Raw genomic sequence first — 18,671 nt, 5'->3', positions numbered from 1 at the left:
CTTGGTTAGTTTTAATGTTATTTTAAATTACTGTAATTTGTAAAATGTCATATTAAAAACATTGGGTAAAATCCTGGCTCCATTTATGTCAATAGGAATTTTACCATTGTCTTCAGTAGGGACAGGATCTCATCCATTATGTACAGTTAAGTTACAATTTAATTTAACCTATCTTTCTAATAACAAACAGTGGGACATATAGCAAGTTTTGGCACTTTCTTTCATAAAGGACAAATCTGAATCTGTGATTAATTACCTCTTCTGCTCAGAAAAGGACTTCCAGCAGAAACACACAGAAGCATGTCTCTCTCTATTTCATCCCATGACTGGAGTGGCTCACCATCCGGTGTTTACAGAGTCTTGGCAGGCTGTTGCATATTTAGCCTGGTGGTGCAGTTATCCAGCAGCTGAAATGGAGAAAATGGTGTTGATACTGAGCACTGCATAGAGATGCACAGACTTATGCTGTAAAATAAACACAGAAATACAGTTCACCAGACATGGTGGAACACCACCAAACAGATGATGAAAGAGATGTTACAGAACCTCATGCTGTAGAATCGTCTCTGGATCCCAGACCTGAAATCCTTATTTAGGCAAACCTTTCATTAATGTCCATGAGAATTTTGCCTGAGAAAGGAGGTCAGGATTTGGTCCATACAGAGAAAGGCAGCAAAGACAAAGACAACACTGTAAACAAAATATGAACAGAAAGCAATAGGGACATTCTATTAGACAGTTTAAAAATAAGCACCAAAAAAATAAAGACCAAAATTAATGAACCTTCAAATTACATATATTTGTCAGCATGTGAATGGTTAATATAATTATTTGGCTCCCCCATTTAGCTCTTTTCGGATTTATGGAATGCTTTAGTTCAGTGTTTGGGCAATTTCAAGAATTTTATCTGTGGTTTGGTCTTAAGATCAATGTATAGTTTCAGAATGAGACAAAGAAAAAGGCCTTAAAAATGTGTGTCTCAATCTACATACACACATTTAAATACATACACAAGGTTATATAAATGACTATATGTATATAAATGAATATTTGTTTTATTATATTATTCTAACTCTTCTAGATAGGTATTACACACTTCAACCACTAAGTAAATAAGTCAAGATAATAAACTCATTGTTCCAAACAGAAGTTGGAAATATACAAACATCTGATAATTCATGGCTGCTCTGCCCTCAAATCTGAAAGAGAATTCATCGGAGCCTACTGTAAGAGCTGCTCTGGCTCCCAGAGACACTCCACTGGGGAAGAGGGTGAAAGCCACTGCAATACAGAAGGAGAAGCTATGAGAGCAGCCTTGGCATGGGAAGGAGATTGTCCCCGTGAGTCACTTTGATGCCAGAGCAGGAAGCAAAAACTACTTTAATGCCAGGCTTGGAGCTACTACTTTATGCAACAATACACAATGTGTGGGGGAGAGGTGGATGGACTGCAGCTGTAATAATTCAAAGGACCAGGTGGCTGCAGTTGGAGGTCTTGGGGAGGACAGCAGTTATTGGAAAGGCGAAGGAAGCAGTAACAAAAGCTGGAAAACTGTGGGCAGGATAGGCATTTGTGATTCTGATAACCTGGGTCTCACATATATGTATTATATACAATAAAAGCTCAGCAAATATTGGAGGAGATACAATTTCATCTTGATGTTCTGATGACTACACAACCCACTTCACCTTTGCTCCTGTGCTTTTGTTATGTTTCTGTAGCCCTCATACTATAAAGAGAAAGGCTAAGAATCTCCTTTGAGGGTCCTTGAAATAAGCAATTAAAACAGAGCGGGACAGATGGTAGTGCAAACACCACTGGTTGTCAAAAAATGAAGAAAAAAAAAAGGTTACTTTGTAAACAATTCACTTGAGTTACCCCCTCTGGCATACAGGGGTGGGGCCAAAGGCATTCCATTACATCACTAGACCTGATTACCCTATTGCAATCCCACAGAAGGTCTGCTGAGAGACCAGCAGAGAGGCAGCTTTATCTTACAGTTGGGGCTCCATGAGAGCTCTGCCCGCATAGGCTGCATGAGGTGATGCAAACAATCAGTGCATTTCCCAGCCAGCATGATCACACTTCCTTTCTGGCCTTTTGGGATTGGACTGGGTAGATGTGACCTCCCAGGCAGAGTGAGAGTTGCAGATGGTTTGTGTTGGCACGCACTTTCCCCTTATCATGGCCCTATCTTCTTGGATCACATGGCTGAATTTGGCTTATGATCTAAAATAATGTAATTATTTAAATTTAGGATAATCCTATTCAAAGGTTTACTTTTAACAAATGATATTTCCTACAATAATGAAAACAAATAGAAATACATTTGTACATTTGTTTATGAGAAAATATTCTATATCTAAGAATCAGCATATACTGACGAGCTTTACAATTCTGCCATTGTACGCATGAACAGAAAGCTGAGGACTTTTTGATGATGTACCATATAAATTGCTACTGCCTTGGGTCACAGTATATCACACATTCTTTTGCCTGAATTGTTTCCATTATATTGTTAAGGGTATCTGCAGAAAGTCCATTTAAGAGATTTTTTTGGTTGTTATATCATGTTGGTTTTATAAAAGCAGCAGAGAATCCTGTGGCACCTTATAGACTAACAGACGTTTTGGAGCGTGAGCTTTCGTGGGTGAATACCCACTTGGTCAGATGCAGGTAGTGGAAATTTCCAGGGGCAGGTATATATATGCTAGCAAGCAAGCTAGAGATAACGAGGTTAGTTCAGTCAGGGAGGGTGAGGCCCTGTTCTAGCAGTAGAGGTGTGAAAACCAAGGGAGGAGAAACTGGTTCTGTAATTGGCAAGCCATTCACAGTCTTTGTTTAGTCCAGAGCTGATGGTGTCAAATTTGCAAATGAACTGAAGCTCAGCAGTTTCTCTTTGAAGTCTGGTCCTGAAGTTTTTTTGCTGCAGGATGGCCACCTTAAGGTCTGCTATAGTGTGGCCAGGGAGGTTGAAGTGCTCTCCTACAGGTTTTTGTATATTGCCATTCCTGATATCTGATTTGTGTCCATTTATCCTTTTCCGTAGTGACTGTCCAGTTTGGCCGATGTACATAGCAGAGGGGCATTGCTGGCATATGATGGCGTATATTACATTGGTGGACGTGCAGGTGAATGAACCAGTGATGGTATGGCTGATCTGGTTAGGTCCTGTGATGGTGTCGCTGGTGTAGATATGTGGGCAGAGTTGGCATCGAGGTTTGTTGCATGGATTGGTTCCTGAGCTGGAGTTACTATGGTGCGGTGTGCAGTTGCTGGTGAGAATACGTTTCAGGTTGGCAGGTTGTCTGTGGGCGAGGACTGGCCTGCCACCCAAGACCTGTGAAAGTGTGGGATCATTGTCCAGGATGGGTTGTAGATCCCTGATGATGCGTTGGAGGGGTTTTAGCTGGGGGCTGTATGTGATGGCCAGTGGAGTCCTGTTGGTTTCTTTCTTGGGTTTGTCTTGCAGTAGGAGGCTTCTGGGTACACGTCTGGCTCTGTTGATCTGTTTCCTAATTTCCTCGTGCGGGTATTGTAGTTTTGAGAATGCTTGGTGGAGATTTTGTAGGTGTTGGTCTCTGTCTGAGGGGTTAGAGCAGATGCGGTTGTACCTCAGTGCTTGGCTGTAGACAATGGATCGTGTGATGTGCCCGGGATGGAAGCTGGAGGCATGAAGGTAGGCGTAGCGGTCGGTAGGTTTTCGATATAGAGTGGTGTTAATGTGACCATCACTTATTTGCACCGTGGTGTCTAGAAAGTGGACCTCCCGTGTAGATTGGTCCAGGCTGAGGTTGATGGTGGGGTGGAAGTTGTTGAAATCGTGGTGGAATTTTTCTAGAGTCTCCTTCCCATGGGTCCAGATGATGAAGATGTCATCAATGTAGCGTAGGTAGAGAAGGGGCGTGAGTGGACGAGAGCTGAGGAAGCGTTGTTCCAGGTCAGCCATAAAAATATTGGCTTATTGTGGGGCCATGCGGGTGCCCATAGCAGTGCCACTGATCTGGAGGTATATATTGTCATCAAACTTGAAATAGTTGTGTGTGAGTATAAAGGCACAGAGCTCAGCAGCCAGTTGTGCTGTGGCATCATCAGGTATACTGTTCCTAACAGCTTGTATTCCATCTGTGTGTGGGATGTTTGTGTAGAGAGCCTCTACATCCATGGTGGCTAGGATGGTGTTTTCTGGGAGGTGACCAATGCGTTGTAGTTTCCTCAGGAAATCAGTGGTGTCACGGAGATAGCTGGGAGTGCTGGTGGCATAGGGTCTGAGTAGAGAGTCCACATATCCAGACAGTCCTTCAGTGAGAGTGCCAATGCCCGAGATGATGGGGCGTCCAGGATTTCCGGGTTTGTGGATCTTGGGTAGTAGATAGAATAACCCTGGTCGGGGCTCTAAGGGTATGCTGATTTGTTCTGGTGTTAGTGTAGGGAGTGTCCTGAGTAGATGGTCCAGTTTCTTAGTGTATTCCTCAGTGGGATCTGAGGGAAGTGGCCTGTAGAATTTGGTATTGGAGAGTTGTCTGGCGGCCTCCTTCTGGTAGTCAGACCTGTTCATGATGACAACAGCACCTCCTTTATCAGCCTCTTTGATGATAATGTCAGGGTGGTTTCTGAGGCTGTGGATGGCATTGCGTTCTGCACGACTTAGGTTATGAGGCAAGCGGTGTTGTTTTTCCACGATTTCTGCCTGTGCACGTCGGCGGAAGCATTCAATGTATAGGTCCAGGCTGTCATTTCGACCCTCAGGAGGAGTCCATGTGGAGTTGGTTTTAGTTTACTAAGGGGCATCACCTTACAGACTATAGAGAAGAATAAAATGTATCCCAAGGAAAATCTGCCATAATGGGAAAAGTGTGTTTTCCCTTTTTTCTGCATTAAATATAATATTAATCTTGCTAAATCGTAATAAACTCTGACTCCTAGAGGCAGATTCTCTGCTGATGTAATTGCAACACAGAATTCAACCCTTAAAAGTCCATGTTTTCCTTAACAGGTTTTGAATCCTTATTGAAGCCCTCTTTTAGAAATAGGCAGCACTTTTGAAAGACTGATTTCTTCTGCTGTACTTTACCTCTGAAATTGTTTTTCCCCAGGCATAAACTCCTTGCTTGGGTTTATAACCATTCAGGTAAGCCCACACTCTTTTTGCAGATGGTTGATCATACAGACATCTGTGTTTGGATGACAGCAGTTTAGATGAAAATGGCGAACTTCTTTTCAACTGTGATGCTTGAACCTCTGAGAAGTGTGTCTATAATGAAAAGATTTCAGAGAATGTGAAGTTAACATAGGTGCCACATCCCTTTATAGTATTTTATATATAGCAAAATAGAAAATGTAGAAGAAGAACAGAATAATCTATTTTAAGTACAATAATATCATAAACAGTGAGGGCTATATGATGATCTCAATCCATCCCACTGAATGATGATTGATACTTAACTCAGTGGAAAGCTGTGAGCAGATTGTGATTATGTGGCCCTAAAATTGCCTAATTGGAATTGAGATACTGTATGTTGTAGGATGTATATTTTATGATCAGGACCTCACATGACCGATATTGAGAGACAATAGCTATAGGATTATATAGTATCCCTATACTCAGCCATAACGCTCAGTGATATAAAATTAGGCTTCTCTCTCATGCTTAAATATACAAGACAATGAATCTAAAATACATAGTGTAAATACTCATATTATGAATAATAATTTATCCAATCAGGTTTTAAAAATGACTTGTTACGATGAACTGTGCTTTATCTCTTAATTACATCATAGACATGTCAACACGCTCTAATGCCATAGTATTGTTTCTTTTCACCAATTTGTACAAAGCCCATGAGCCTTCAAGACAGTTTTGATTAAAATATTTCCAAAACCAAAGAGTGGAAGTTTTCCAAGATCTTGTACGTACATCCAATCTTAATTTTTTCCCTCTGTTTTGGTATATACTATAATATTGACTGATTAACCATATAGATGGAAACTACTTTTTTGAGTCTGGATGTCTCTAATGAAATTAGAACAGGAGTACTTGTGGCACAAGTACACCTTAGAGACTAAGGTGCCTCAAGTACTCCTGTTCTTTTTGCGGATACAGACTAACACGGCTGCTACTCTAAAACCTGTCTAATGAAATTAGTACTTCACTGTTTGCTCTTGTCACATATTCAGATATAGCCTTAGGAATGATTAGCATTGAAACTGTCAAGCCCATTTTACTATGCTGGATATAATTGCTCATGCACATATCTATAGGGCCTTTTTCATCTTCCTTATTAAGATAATTCTTGGGCTCCATTGAGTCTCAAACGCATAGACATTAAAGCCAGAAGGGACCATTGTGATCATCTAGTCTGACCTCCAGCACAGAATCTTATCTATCCCCTTCTGTAATAGACTGCTGGGTGAGCTACTAAAGTCCTCAAGTTACAGAGAATCCACCATTTACTCTAGTTTAAATCAGCAAGTGATCCATGGCCCATGCTACGGAAAAAGGCAAAAACCCTCTGTGGTCTGTGCCAATCTGACCTGGGAGAAAATTCTTTCCCAAACCCAAATATGGCAGTCAGTTGAACCCTGAGCATATTGGAAAGACCCATCAGCCAGACAGCTGGGAACGAATTATCTGTAGTAACTCATAGTCCTCCCCATCTAGTGCCCTGTCTCTAGCAGTCACAGCTGGGCCCCATGCCATTGTAGGCAATCTCATCATACCATCCCCTCCATAAACTTATCAAGTTCAGTCTTGAAACAAGTTAGGATTTTTGCCATCACTGCCTGTGGTAAACGTCTGTCTCAAATCTGGACTTAGCGTTCAAAATCTGAGTATTTACTGTGAACCTCCCCCAAGCTTATGCCCAGCTTGGACTGATATCGCTGCCACCAACCAGGATTTTTTAGGGTTCCTGGTCACCCCGAGTCACCCCAACCTTTCCCTGGGGGACCCCCCCAAGACTCAGAGTATGAGTCTACGGCAAAGGAATGATCTCCCCTCCCTCTCCCTCTCTCTCCATTGTTCCGCTCTGAGGGGATTGATGCAATCTTTTACATGACATACCAAGAAACTGGTCTCCGTCTCTCCAAAGAGACAAGCCTTAAGCACCAGGGAACAGAGCTGATTCTCTCTCTCTCTTTCCCCGTAACTTTTTTTCGCCCTGGGACAATAGGAAAGGAACACAAAGAATGTAATGCTCCCTCCCCTCCCTGTCTTCCCGTGAGGGAGACAGATACCTGGTACAGAAATTTCTATCCCTTTGCCTCACTAGAAAAAGAAACTCCCACAAGTTTTAAAAAGAAACTTATATAAAAAAAAGAAAGAACTTACATATACTACACTCTGCATTAAGAAATTCAATACAGGGAATATGGCTTATAAGAAAATAGGAATAAACAGCCTGATTTAAAAGATAGCCCAATTAACCAGTCCAGACAATCAACACCCATGTAAATACAAATTAAAGCACATCACAGCTGATTACTTTGTTTTCTTTTGTACTCACACTTGATAGTAGAATATTTGAAGAAGATGGAGTTAGAAGAAAAGCTTGTTTACTCACAGCCGAGGAAAACAAAAAGACCCCGAGTTTCCAGTTCCCTCCCAGACTTTAAAAAAATCCAGATCTCTGATTGGTCCTCTGGTCAGGTGTTTGGTTCCCCCTTTGTTCACCCTTTACAGGTAAAAGAAAATTAACCCTTACCTATCTACTGATGACACTGCCCCCCTTGGAAAGCTGTCCCAGAACTTCATTCCTCTGACGATTACAAACCTTCATCTGATTTCAAGCCTAAACTTGTTGATGACCAGTTTATATCCATTTGTTCTTGCGTCCACATTGGCACTTAATTTGAATAACTCCTCTCCATCCCCTGGTATTTATCCCTCCGATGTATTTATAGAGATTTATGTATTTATCAGATCTCCCCTCATCCTTCACTAAACAAGCCTAGCTCCTTGAGTCTTCTCTCACAAGGTAGGTTTTCCATTCCTCTGATCATCCTAGTACCCTTTTTTGCAGCTGTTCCAGTCTGAATTCATCTTTCTTAAACATGGGAAACCAGAATTGCATGCAGTATTCCGGATGAGATATCACCACTGCCCTGTATCATGGCAATAACACTTCCCTATCTCTACTGGAAATACCTTACCTGATGCAACCTAGGATTGCATCAGCCTTTTTCACAGCCACATCACATTGGTGGCTCATAGTCATCCTGTGATCAACCAATACACTCACGTCTTTCTCCTCTGCTGCTTCCAACTGATAAGTCCCCAGTTTATAGCAAAAATTCTTGTTGTTAGTCCCTAAGTGCATGAATCTTGCACTATTAAATTTCATCCCATTTCTATTCCTCCAGTTTTGAAGATCCTCCAGATCCTCTGCTATGATATTCCAGCCCTTCTCCATATTGCAATACCTCCTAACTTTGTGTCATCCACGGATTTTATAAACACATTCCCACTTTTTGTGCCAAGGCCATGAATGAAAATGTTAAATAAGACTGGTCCCAAGACTGATCCCTCAGGAGCTCCACTAGTAACCTCCCTCTGCCTGACAATTCACCTTTCAGTCTGACTCGCTGTAGTCTCTCCTTTAACCAGTGCCTTATCCACCTTTCAATTCTCATATTAATCCTCATATTCTCCAGTTTAACTAACAATTTCCATGTGGAATTATATCAAATGTCTTGCTGAAATCATGTCGATTAGATCGACTACATCTAAAAAATCAGTTATCTTCTCAAAGAAAGAGATCAGATTGGTCTGGTACAATCTACCTTTTGTATAACCATGTTGTATTTTATCCCAAATACTGTTTGAAAACCTTGCATGTGTATTTGGCAGCCTGTGAATACTTTTTCAGATAATGAACTATATAGGCTGTACTGAGTGATAAAATTCCTCAACAACATGAATGCTGATTTTAATTTTGGAATATTGATACAGATTGTATTTTATACCTCGGTATGTTGTATATTTTCCATGAGTTTCATCTCTTCTTGGGTTTCTTCAGTCCAGCCTCCTTCTACTACTATAGGCTGAACTGGGCTTTTTGTGGGCACCAAGGTAGATGGTTTAAAGGCTCTTATTCGTCGCCCTAAGGCAGAGAAATTTCAAAATAACTCTTGTAAAACCATGTTTTCTTACTTTGATGGTTTATTTTATTTTTTTCTTACCTCTGGTCACAGAACTTTTAAAGCTATTAGTCCTAAAATGCTAAGTATAATTTGTAAAAATAAACAGTACACATAGCAAGCAGGGCCAGGCAGTGAGCAAGTCAGACATATCTATGCAGACCAAGTAAAAGCCTAATGTGAACACCACAGTCCAGATAAATATTAGATAGAATTTCTAACTCACAGCATCAATTTCATTTTCTTTCAGTCTGTACCATAGGTTTTGTTCTCCCTCAATAAGAGATGATTAAGGGGGATATGATAGAGGTCTATAAAATCATGAATGGTGTAGAGAAAGTGAAGATGGAAGTGTTATTTAGCCCTTCACATAACACAGAAAAAACATGGATCACACAATGAAATTAATATGCAGTAGGTTTAAAACAAGCACAAGGAAGTACTTCAGCTAATGCACAGTCAACTGTGGAACTCACTGCCAGGTGATGATTCAAAAGAGAATTAAATAAGTTCACAGAGGACAGGTCCATCAGTGGCTATTGGCCAAAATCGTCAGGGATGCAATTGCATGCTCTGGGCATCCCTAAACTTCTGACTGCCAAAAGCTGGGTCTGGATAATAGGGGAGGGGTCACTAAATAATTGTTCTCTTCTGTTTGTTACCTCTGAAGCATCTGGCACTGGCCACTGCTGGAAAACAGGATACTGGGCTTGATGGACAATTGGCCTGACTGTATAGTTATTCTTATGTTCTTATGACAACCATGGGCCTTTTTGGTTTCCTACAGGAAGCAGCAGTAAAGCACATGGCCAGACTCTTTGTTTGGCTCTAACCCCTTCACACAGTTTTGCTGAGGCAGGATCCACAGAATAGTCCATAGAACTAGTATGGCCATTTATTGCTATACCATCCTCCTCTCAGCCTCCAGTGCAGAGGATGCCTAGGGTTAACCACAACCAACTAATGTGTTTTTAAACATTATTGTCCCTCTCCACACTCAGGATATGTCTACATTAAACCTTTTTATCTTTAGTTAATTGATTGCCAGGTAATTTGAGGCACTGAACACATTTATAAAGTCTACTGTGAACATTACCCAAATATTTGTTTCCAGCACAAACCCTTAATCCTATCTGTTAAAACATGTTAGTGAATGCATTTTCTAACAAAATGAACTCTGTCTGCATAGAAAAGGCTCTCAACGTTCAAATACCCACTGAAGCTTCACATTTGTGATCAAATCAGAGTGGGTGAACCCAGTACCTGCATAGAGCCCCAGTGAAACCAATGGGGCTTCATATGGGCACAAGGGATGGATTCTATTGCAGGGCCAGGGTCAGGATATTGGGTGCCCAAAGGCTAGTCTGCATATGCAAGTTTGGAAGTTGAACAGACAATTTAGTCAGCCACTTTGGAAATCAAAGTTTAGTTATAAATATCACAACAGTTTCAAATTAAATGCATATTGATACCAACCTTGCAGCTGTCTCATTTTGTGTTTCATAGCATCTAGATCAGCCAAAATTTTGTCCTTCTCTAACCAGTTTTGTTTCTCTTGCCTTGCTGCCTTTTGCAAAGCTGTAATAAAGAAATAAATAATATTGCTACTGGTTATTTTTCTTTGTAGTGGTTTGCATTAATAGGTTATTTTTGGCTGACTGATTAGTATAATTGGATCTCAGTTAGCACATAGTTTTTAAAGAACTTGAGAGTATTAGTGAGTTAAACAGATCCAATTACAGACACGTAATTAAAATGTAAGTGTCCTAAAAAACAAAACAAAAAACCCCCACCTCTCTGAAAGCATATGAAGCTTAAGGAATGTCTCTGCTGAGCAAGACACAAAGACATATTGATTTAACATGCACAATACTGTACTACGTTTACTTTTCCAGTATTGCATGCTTAAGTATGGCAGTAGAAGATTGGTTTAACATTTTTTTAAACATGCTCCTGCCGATAGAAGATTTTTATTCTTGCAAATGACAATGTTCAGACAATTAGTCCTCACTGTGAAACAAATACCTAGCACTATGCTTGAATCATTGCTAAACAGTCCATATACATCTTACTATCTACTTTGAATTTTATTGACATAGTGGGTATAATTTGGAGGTTGATTTTAAGCTTCTGGATAATACATCTAATATATACTACCCATATCTTTCTTTTTAGGCGTCCAATTGTGCAAAGATTTATGTATGTGATTAACTTTACTCAAGTGAAGAGTGCAACTGTGATGAAGATAAAGCGGCATAACTTTTTCCCCAGATAAGATATTTAATTTTTATTCCTCACTAAAATAAAGTGGATAAGCCCTAAGTATCTCACTTGTGAGAAGGGGGAAAGAAACCCAGTAAACGCATACCATCCAAAGGTAGAAAAGGTTCTCCACAGGAAACCCAGACCTCTATAGGATTTCTGAGGATGATGGTGAGCAAAGAATCATCTATCGTGTTCAAACTGTCTGGAGTCATCAAGGATAATTCTGACTTTATCTTCGCTTTCTCCATGTACTTAGCTTTGTATTTGGAAAGAAACAATTACAAAGTTTATTTTTATATCACTTTACCCTAAAGAGTTTTTTCTCATCTTATTATAGTAGAACCTCAGAGTTACAAACACCAGAGTTACACACTGACCGGTCAACCACACACCTCAATTTGAACTGTAAGTATGCAGTCAGGCAGCAGAGACAAAAAGCAAACGAAAAACAGACAAACAAAACAAATATTGTACAGCACAATATTGTGTTAAAAGTAAACTGCTAAGAAAAAGGGAAAGTTTAAAAAAAGATTTGACAAGGTAAGGAAACTTTCTGTGCTTGTTTTATTTAAATTAAGATGGTTAAAAGCAGCATTTTTCTTCTGCATAGTAAATTTTCAAAGCTGTTTAAGTCAAATGTTCAGCTGTAAACTTTTGAAAGAACAACCATGACACTTTGCTTGGAGTTATGAACATTTCAGAGTTATGAACAATCTCTGTTTCCGAGGTGTTTGTAACTGAGGTTCTACTGTAGTTTAAATTAGACTGCACCACACAATTTTTTATCCTTATGTTCACATACTGGATATGAAGACTATTAAGATGAACATATTAAGATAAACTGTTCATTACTTATAACAACTAACAAAAGCTTAAATAGATATTTGCCGCACACAGGAATGTGGCACAGTAGTAATATAGAAGAGTGACACATAATAGAAAGAACAACGGGATGGGGGAAAGTGGTGATTATAAAGGGCATTTTATATATAGGAAAGGGAGCAAAAGTGATCAGATCTGAAGCACTGCTATTTGAGGACAAAGCAAGCGTGCAAATGAAGGTCTCACAATGAAAGGTTAAGTACAAGCAGATAAGAACCTTTGGGGTTTCTCCCATTGCTTTAGAAAACTCTTAGGAATTATTCACCACTAGTTTAAATATACTGTACTTGAATTTTACGGCAGACCTATTGTGATGTTGTAATTGAGGTTGTGTTCTGTTTTGCACTTGCAGTGGGAGTTCAGCCTGTTTGTTTGAGATGAAAAACACAGTATCTTTGCTCCAAGTTTCAGCCTGTAATCTGAGAAAAGCTAGAATTTTCTGAAAAAGGTTCCAGAAAATCAGTTACATAGTTTCAAAGTTTGAATCAATTGAAAATTGGCCCTCAAAAGTTCACATGCTCAGTCTCATGATTAATTGGGCCCCTTTATCTTAAAAATTACAAACTGTACAAAAAGCCAAATTTCGTAGATAGTGCAGTGAGAGTCTGGTGGGCTCTCTGGGGTTATGTAATTATTTGATTCATTATCTATTTGTTATTTGTATTACCATAGTGCCTAGGAGTCCTAATCATGGACCAGCATGCCTTTGTGCTAAGCACTGTACAAACACAAGACAAAAAAAAAGATGCTCCCTGCCCCAAAGAGCTTACGGATATATATATATATATTAGACGAGAGATGGATGGATTTTAAAATGTTGTTTGCAGTGTTGTCACCACGTTGATCCCAGTATACGAGAGACACAAGGCAGGTGAGGTAATAACTTTCATTGGACCAACTTCTGTTGGTGAAAGAGACAAGCTTTTGAGCTCAACATTTGCAGCAGCAGGAGGTTTTCAAAAGGAGGGTATGTCTTGGATGGTTCAGAAACAACAAATCCTGTATCTTAGCAGGGGGTTAAACTAGATGACCTTGGCAGTCCCTTCTAACCCTATGGTTCTATGAATCGAAGACTACTGCTTCTGTGACTTCCCCATGGCAGAGACCAAGTGCTACATATATAATGATCCAAATTAATGGCTCAATACAATTAAACAAACTAAAATAATGCTCAAAGGCAAGGCAAAAAAACAAACAGAAAGAAATTTATGATGAAGCCTGAAGCTCACCAAACTCCAGGTGTGGTGGACTACTGTGGAGAATGAATCCCTAAGACTCAGCTGAGAAAGCTCTGCGAGCAGCTGTACAGTGAGAATCCTAGGAAATGAGAGCATGATCTTATATTTTTGCTGCTGCAACAAGGCACAGGTGGCAGAGTGTCTCTCACGACCAGGTCCCAGACCATTAAGACCAACACAAGCAATTGCATCTGGAAGTCTACAGGACACCACTATACCATAACATGGCTTATTGTATGATATAACAAAAGCCCCTTTATGTATTTACAGCTTTATTATTCACAGGTAGCTGTAGTTTTCCAACACCAATAAAAAGAATGAACATGTTGTGAAAATACAATACTGCTTGTTTATCCCACAGGAAGAACATAACATAAATATTTCTGAAAATTGTACCCACAGTCACTTTTGTTTTGTGCAGCACTGAACTGTTTTTATATTTATTTGGAACAGCAGATCACTATAACTTCATATTCGCTAGAAGTATTTTTGATTATGCTCAGTGGTTTGAGCATTAGCCTACTAAACCCAGGGTTATAAGTTCAATCCTTGAAGGGGCCATTTAGGGATTTGGGGCAAAAATCTGGGATTGGTCCTGCTTTGAGCAGGGGGTGGGATTAGATGACCTCCTGAGGTCCCTTCCAACCCTGATATTCTATGATTTAAAAACAAATCTTTTTTCATGTTTTCCATAGAGTGATTTGAATTTGGTGTTGCTTTCCCTTGTCTAGTTTTCCCTCTTTATGTATTTATTTTTGCTGTATGATTTGCTATTCGAACACAGTATCTTTGTGAAAGGGGCTTATCCTATTTCTTTCCCATCTATTAATTCTGCAAGCAGCATGCTAGCACATATGAGGCCTCTCATTAAAAGCAGCTGACCTTGTATTAGGCATACTTCCATTTCTTATCAAGTTTCTTGTCAAGTTTGCTGGTAGGGTCCATACCGGCAGAGCCGCCGACAGGGAAGGCAAAAGGGGCAGGGACATTAAAGCGCTGCTGCCGCACTGCTTTAAGGACCGTCCTTTGCCGCGACAGTGCTTTAAGGTTTCTGTGCCCCCTCCCCTGGTCAGCAGGGCGGGGGGAGGGGGGAGCAACATTAAAGTGCTGCCGTGGCAAAGGACCCTGTAGTGCTTTAATGTCCCTGCCCCTTTTGCCCCCTCCCAAGCCTCCAATGGGCAGAGGCAGGCAAAGGGAGCAGTTGCCCTGGGGTTGATTTAAAAGGGCCTGGGGCTCTGGACGCTGCTGCCGCTAGTGCAGCAGCAGCATCCAGAGTCCTGAGCCCTTTAAATCAACACAGGAGTCCTGGGCAGCATGGGCCAGGGCACCTGGAAGGGCTGGTTAGAGGATGCTGGCCCCCCAGGTCCGCCCTTTCTGCCAGAGGCCCCGCCCTTTCCAGGGGCCGGAGGCCCCCCAGGGCCCATACCAGTAAGTGTCCTGACTTACTTTCACCCCTGCATATAATCAACTCTTTATTATTGGCTTTCATTGAACTTTAGCTTCATTTAAGAGAGAAGGGAGGGTGGTATTGATTGTCTGTGGGAAAGTGTGAAGGGGGAAGTTATAGTCACAACATCTGGGCAAGGTGAGGGCTTGCATGGGGATGGAGTCAGAAAGGAAGGTTATTGGTCAAGAATAAGAAATTAGGAAAGGGTAAAAGCAGTAAAGTAGGCCTGGAACACATAAGTATAATGCAGAAGTTACATACAGAGCTAAATAATTAACTTGTAGGGGGAGATTTTCAAAGGCACCAAGGGTAGTTAGGTGCTCAACTCTCATGGAACTTCAATAGGAGCTGGATGCCTACCTCCTTTTGTGCCTTTGAAAAAATCTCCTCCTTAAATCTCAAGTTGTTGTCCTCTCCCCAACCTCTTTCTGTTTGTACCTTGATTATTTAGGTCCACGTAGAGCCCACTGCAGACTCAGGGCCAGTTCTTTGGAGCAGGGGTCTACCTTTTTATGTAACCGAAAAAGGGCCTACTAAGCTTTTTGGGGTGGAATTTTCAGAAGTGCTCAAGCAACTTACAAGCACAACTCTTACAGGATTCATGATTCTTAGATTTTTAGGCATTTTTGAAATTTCTACCCTTGGAAGTAATATACACCTTATAATAAATGGTAATGGTAATTAGGGCCATCAATTAACTGCAGTTAACTCAAGCAAAACTAATTAACTAGATTAAAACAATTAGTCTCAATTAATTGCAGTTTTAATTGCACTATTAAACAATAATAGAATACCAATTTATATTTATTATAAATATTTTTGGATGTTTTTCTACATTTTCAAATATTTTGATTTCATTTACAACATAGTATACAAAGTATACAGTGCTCACTTTATTTTTTATTACAAATATTTGCACTGTAAAAAGATAAACAAAAGAAATAGTATTTTTCAATTCACTTCATACAAGTACTATACAGTAACTCCTCACTTAAAGTTGTTTCAGTGTTATGTTGCCGATCAATTAGAGAACATGCTCGTTTAAAGTTGTACAGTGCTCCCTTATAACGTTGTTTGGCAGCCGCCTGTTTTGTCACTGTTTGCAGCCGGTTGGAGCTAGTTGGGGGTGGGGGTTGGAACCAGGGTGGACTGGCAACCCCCCTATCAGCTCCCCTAAGTTCCCTGTGCGGCAGCCACCCAGCAAGCTATCAATTGCCAGGCAGTTCAGCTGTCCCTCCCCGCACTGCCTGCTCTTGCCCTCTGCTTTGGAGCTGTTCCCGGGAGCATACTGCTTGCTGTGCGGGGGGCGCACAGGGGAAGAGAGGTGCTAATGTCAGGGTGTCCCCCTTTCCCCACTCCTGTCATGTCCCCCCCCTTATTGTCACAGAGAAGGAGGGGGACATGACAGGGCTCAGGATGGAGAGAGCTTGCTGGCAGCAGCTGCTATCTCAACTTGCTGATCTACTTTAAAAGGCAATGTACTTACAGTGGGGTCAGCGTACTTAAAGCGGCAATGCACTTATCTCTCTCACACATGGTGTGTGTCTCTGTCTCTCTCTGCCATGCTGTCTCCCTTCCCTCCATTTTTGCTGTCTTGTAGAGTGTGATGCTACATTAACAACAATGTGTTAACCCTTGAGGGCTCAACCTAGTGCTAGTTCATCATTTAGAAGTAAGGCATTCCCTGGGAAATATCCCACCCTCTTCCACACTCTGACTTCACCATCTCAACAAAGCTTCACAATCATCATTGCTGTGTACAGTATTACATTGTTTGTATAAAACTTATACTGTGTGTGTGTATATATATATGAAATATAGTCTTTTGTTTGGCCAAAAAAATTCCCTGGAACCTAACCCTCCCCTCCCGCTTACATTAATTCTTATGGGGAAATTTGATTCACTTAACATCATTTTGCTTAAAGTAGCATTTTTCAGGAACATAACTACAACATTAAGCAAGGAGTTACTATAGTGCAATCTTTATCATGAAAGTGCAATTTACAAATGTAGATTTTTTTTACATAACTGCACTCAGAAACAGAACAATATAAAACTTTAGAGCCTACAAGTCCACTCAGTCCTACTGCTTGTTCAACCAGTTGCTATGACAAGCAAGCTTGTTTATATTTATGGGAGATAATGCTGCCCAATTCTTATATACAATGTCACCTGAAAGTGAGAACTGGCATTCACATGGCACTGTTGTAGCTGGAGTTGCATGGTATTTATGTGCCTGATATACTAAACATTTATATGCCTCTTCATGCTTCGACCGTCATTCCAGAGGATATGCTCCCATGCAGATGATGCTCATTAAATAATAATATGTTATTTAAATTTGTGACTGAACTCCTTGGAGAGAACTGTATGTCTCCTACTCCATGGTTTTACCCACAATCTGCCATATATTTTGTTTTATGGCAGTTTTGGATGACGACCGAGCATATGTAGCTGGATTTAAAACACTTTCACTGCAGTTTTGACAAAATGCAAAGAAGGTACCACTGAGATTTCTAAAGCTAGCTATAGCACTTTACCCAAGATTTAAGAATTTAAAGTGCCTTCCAAAATCTGAGATGGATAAGATGTGGAACATGCTGTCAGAAGTCTTAAAAGAGCAACACTCCAGTGCAGAAATGACAGAATGCAAACTACCAGAAAAGAAAATCAACAAACTGAACGTCCATCAGTCCACACTGCTTTGGTTTGTTATCAAACAGAACTCATCATCAGCATGTTAAATGTCTACACAAGTGACCATTCAGAATTCCTCAACATCTGAAGATTCATTCATGCCTATGATCTTTGCATCAGCACCCAATTGGAAAGATTTGATGACATTCAGCACACTCTAACTGGGTCTCTGAGTGTGCCTGGAGAATACTATTGCATATGGTTTCTGAATGCCAACTCTAGCAAGACACAAGTGCACAGCTTCCACCTGGCCAACCACCTTCAGGCCAAGCAAAAACTCTGGGGGATGGTACTATCCTTGAATATTTTGAACATCTGGTGTACCTTGGGGTCACATTAGACTGAACACTAACATTCAAAGAACACATTGAGAAACTGAAAAAAAACGTGAACTCCAGGAACTGTGAATTCCAGAAACTGGCCAATACAAAATGGGGAGCTGACCCAAAGACACTCTGTTACTCAGTTGTGGAGTATTGTGCTCCACTGTGGTCATTCACACAATGCACACAAAATAGATACTGAACTCAATCAATCCTGCAGGATCATCACAGGGGCTTTGAAACCAGCTCCCACTGTATCACTATACTACCTCATGACAAAATGGTGGGAAATGCCGATGTTCCTGAAGAACCTGATTCCTTCAGAACAACACCCTTAGGCACTGACCTCAAATGAAAACACTTCCATATTCCAAATCGAGAGAGAGTTGAGGTGGCAAAGACTGGTGACAATATGGCCAACTGGAAACTGGAAAAATGAGCCCAAATGTGAAACACTAGACAAACACTTGAACACTGCCTGATGCAGTACACTGTGTCAACATCCTGTATCCCTCAGGAACTGTTTGAGATAAATGACAACACGAGGTCTTGGCTGCAGTTTTGGAGTGACATGCTATGACAGTGGACACACAAAAAAAGGATCTGAGTCTCTAAGAATACATGGTACCATCAGAGGAGGCAGTTGAACATAATCGGAGTAAACTATGTAACATAATACTG

The 18,671-nt window shown here is 40.6% G+C and overlaps 1 protein-coding gene across 1 annotated transcript in view; it reads right to left on the bottom strand.

Annotated features, from left to right (window-relative positions):
• DCDC1 (doublecortin domain containing 1) overlaps positions 1-18,671 on the bottom strand; it is a 441,595-nt gene that overhangs the window by 18,968 nt on the left and 403,956 nt on the right. The window contains exons 33-37 of the mRNA XM_032768514.2: positions 11,507-11,659; positions 10,615-10,716; positions 8,965-9,101; positions 5,075-5,254; positions 257-407 (exon numbers count right to left, since the gene is read on the bottom strand). Of these exons, the coding sequence (XP_032624405.2) occupies positions 351-407; positions 5,075-5,254; positions 8,965-9,101; positions 10,615-10,716; positions 11,507-11,659 (629 nt within the window). The 3' untranslated portion in view covers positions 257-350. The remainder of the gene's footprint in view (positions 1-256; positions 408-5,074; positions 5,255-8,964; positions 9,102-10,614; positions 10,717-11,506; positions 11,660-18,671) is intronic.

Source organism: Chelonoidis abingdonii, chromosome 4 (assembly GCF_003597395.2).
Source record: "Chelonoidis abingdonii isolate Lonesome George chromosome 4, CheloAbing_2.0, whole genome shotgun sequence".
NCBI classification, from domain to species: domain Eukaryota; kingdom Metazoa; phylum Chordata; order Testudines; family Testudinidae; genus Chelonoidis; species Chelonoidis abingdonii.
This window is presented reverse-complemented; position numbering and strand designations above follow the sequence as displayed.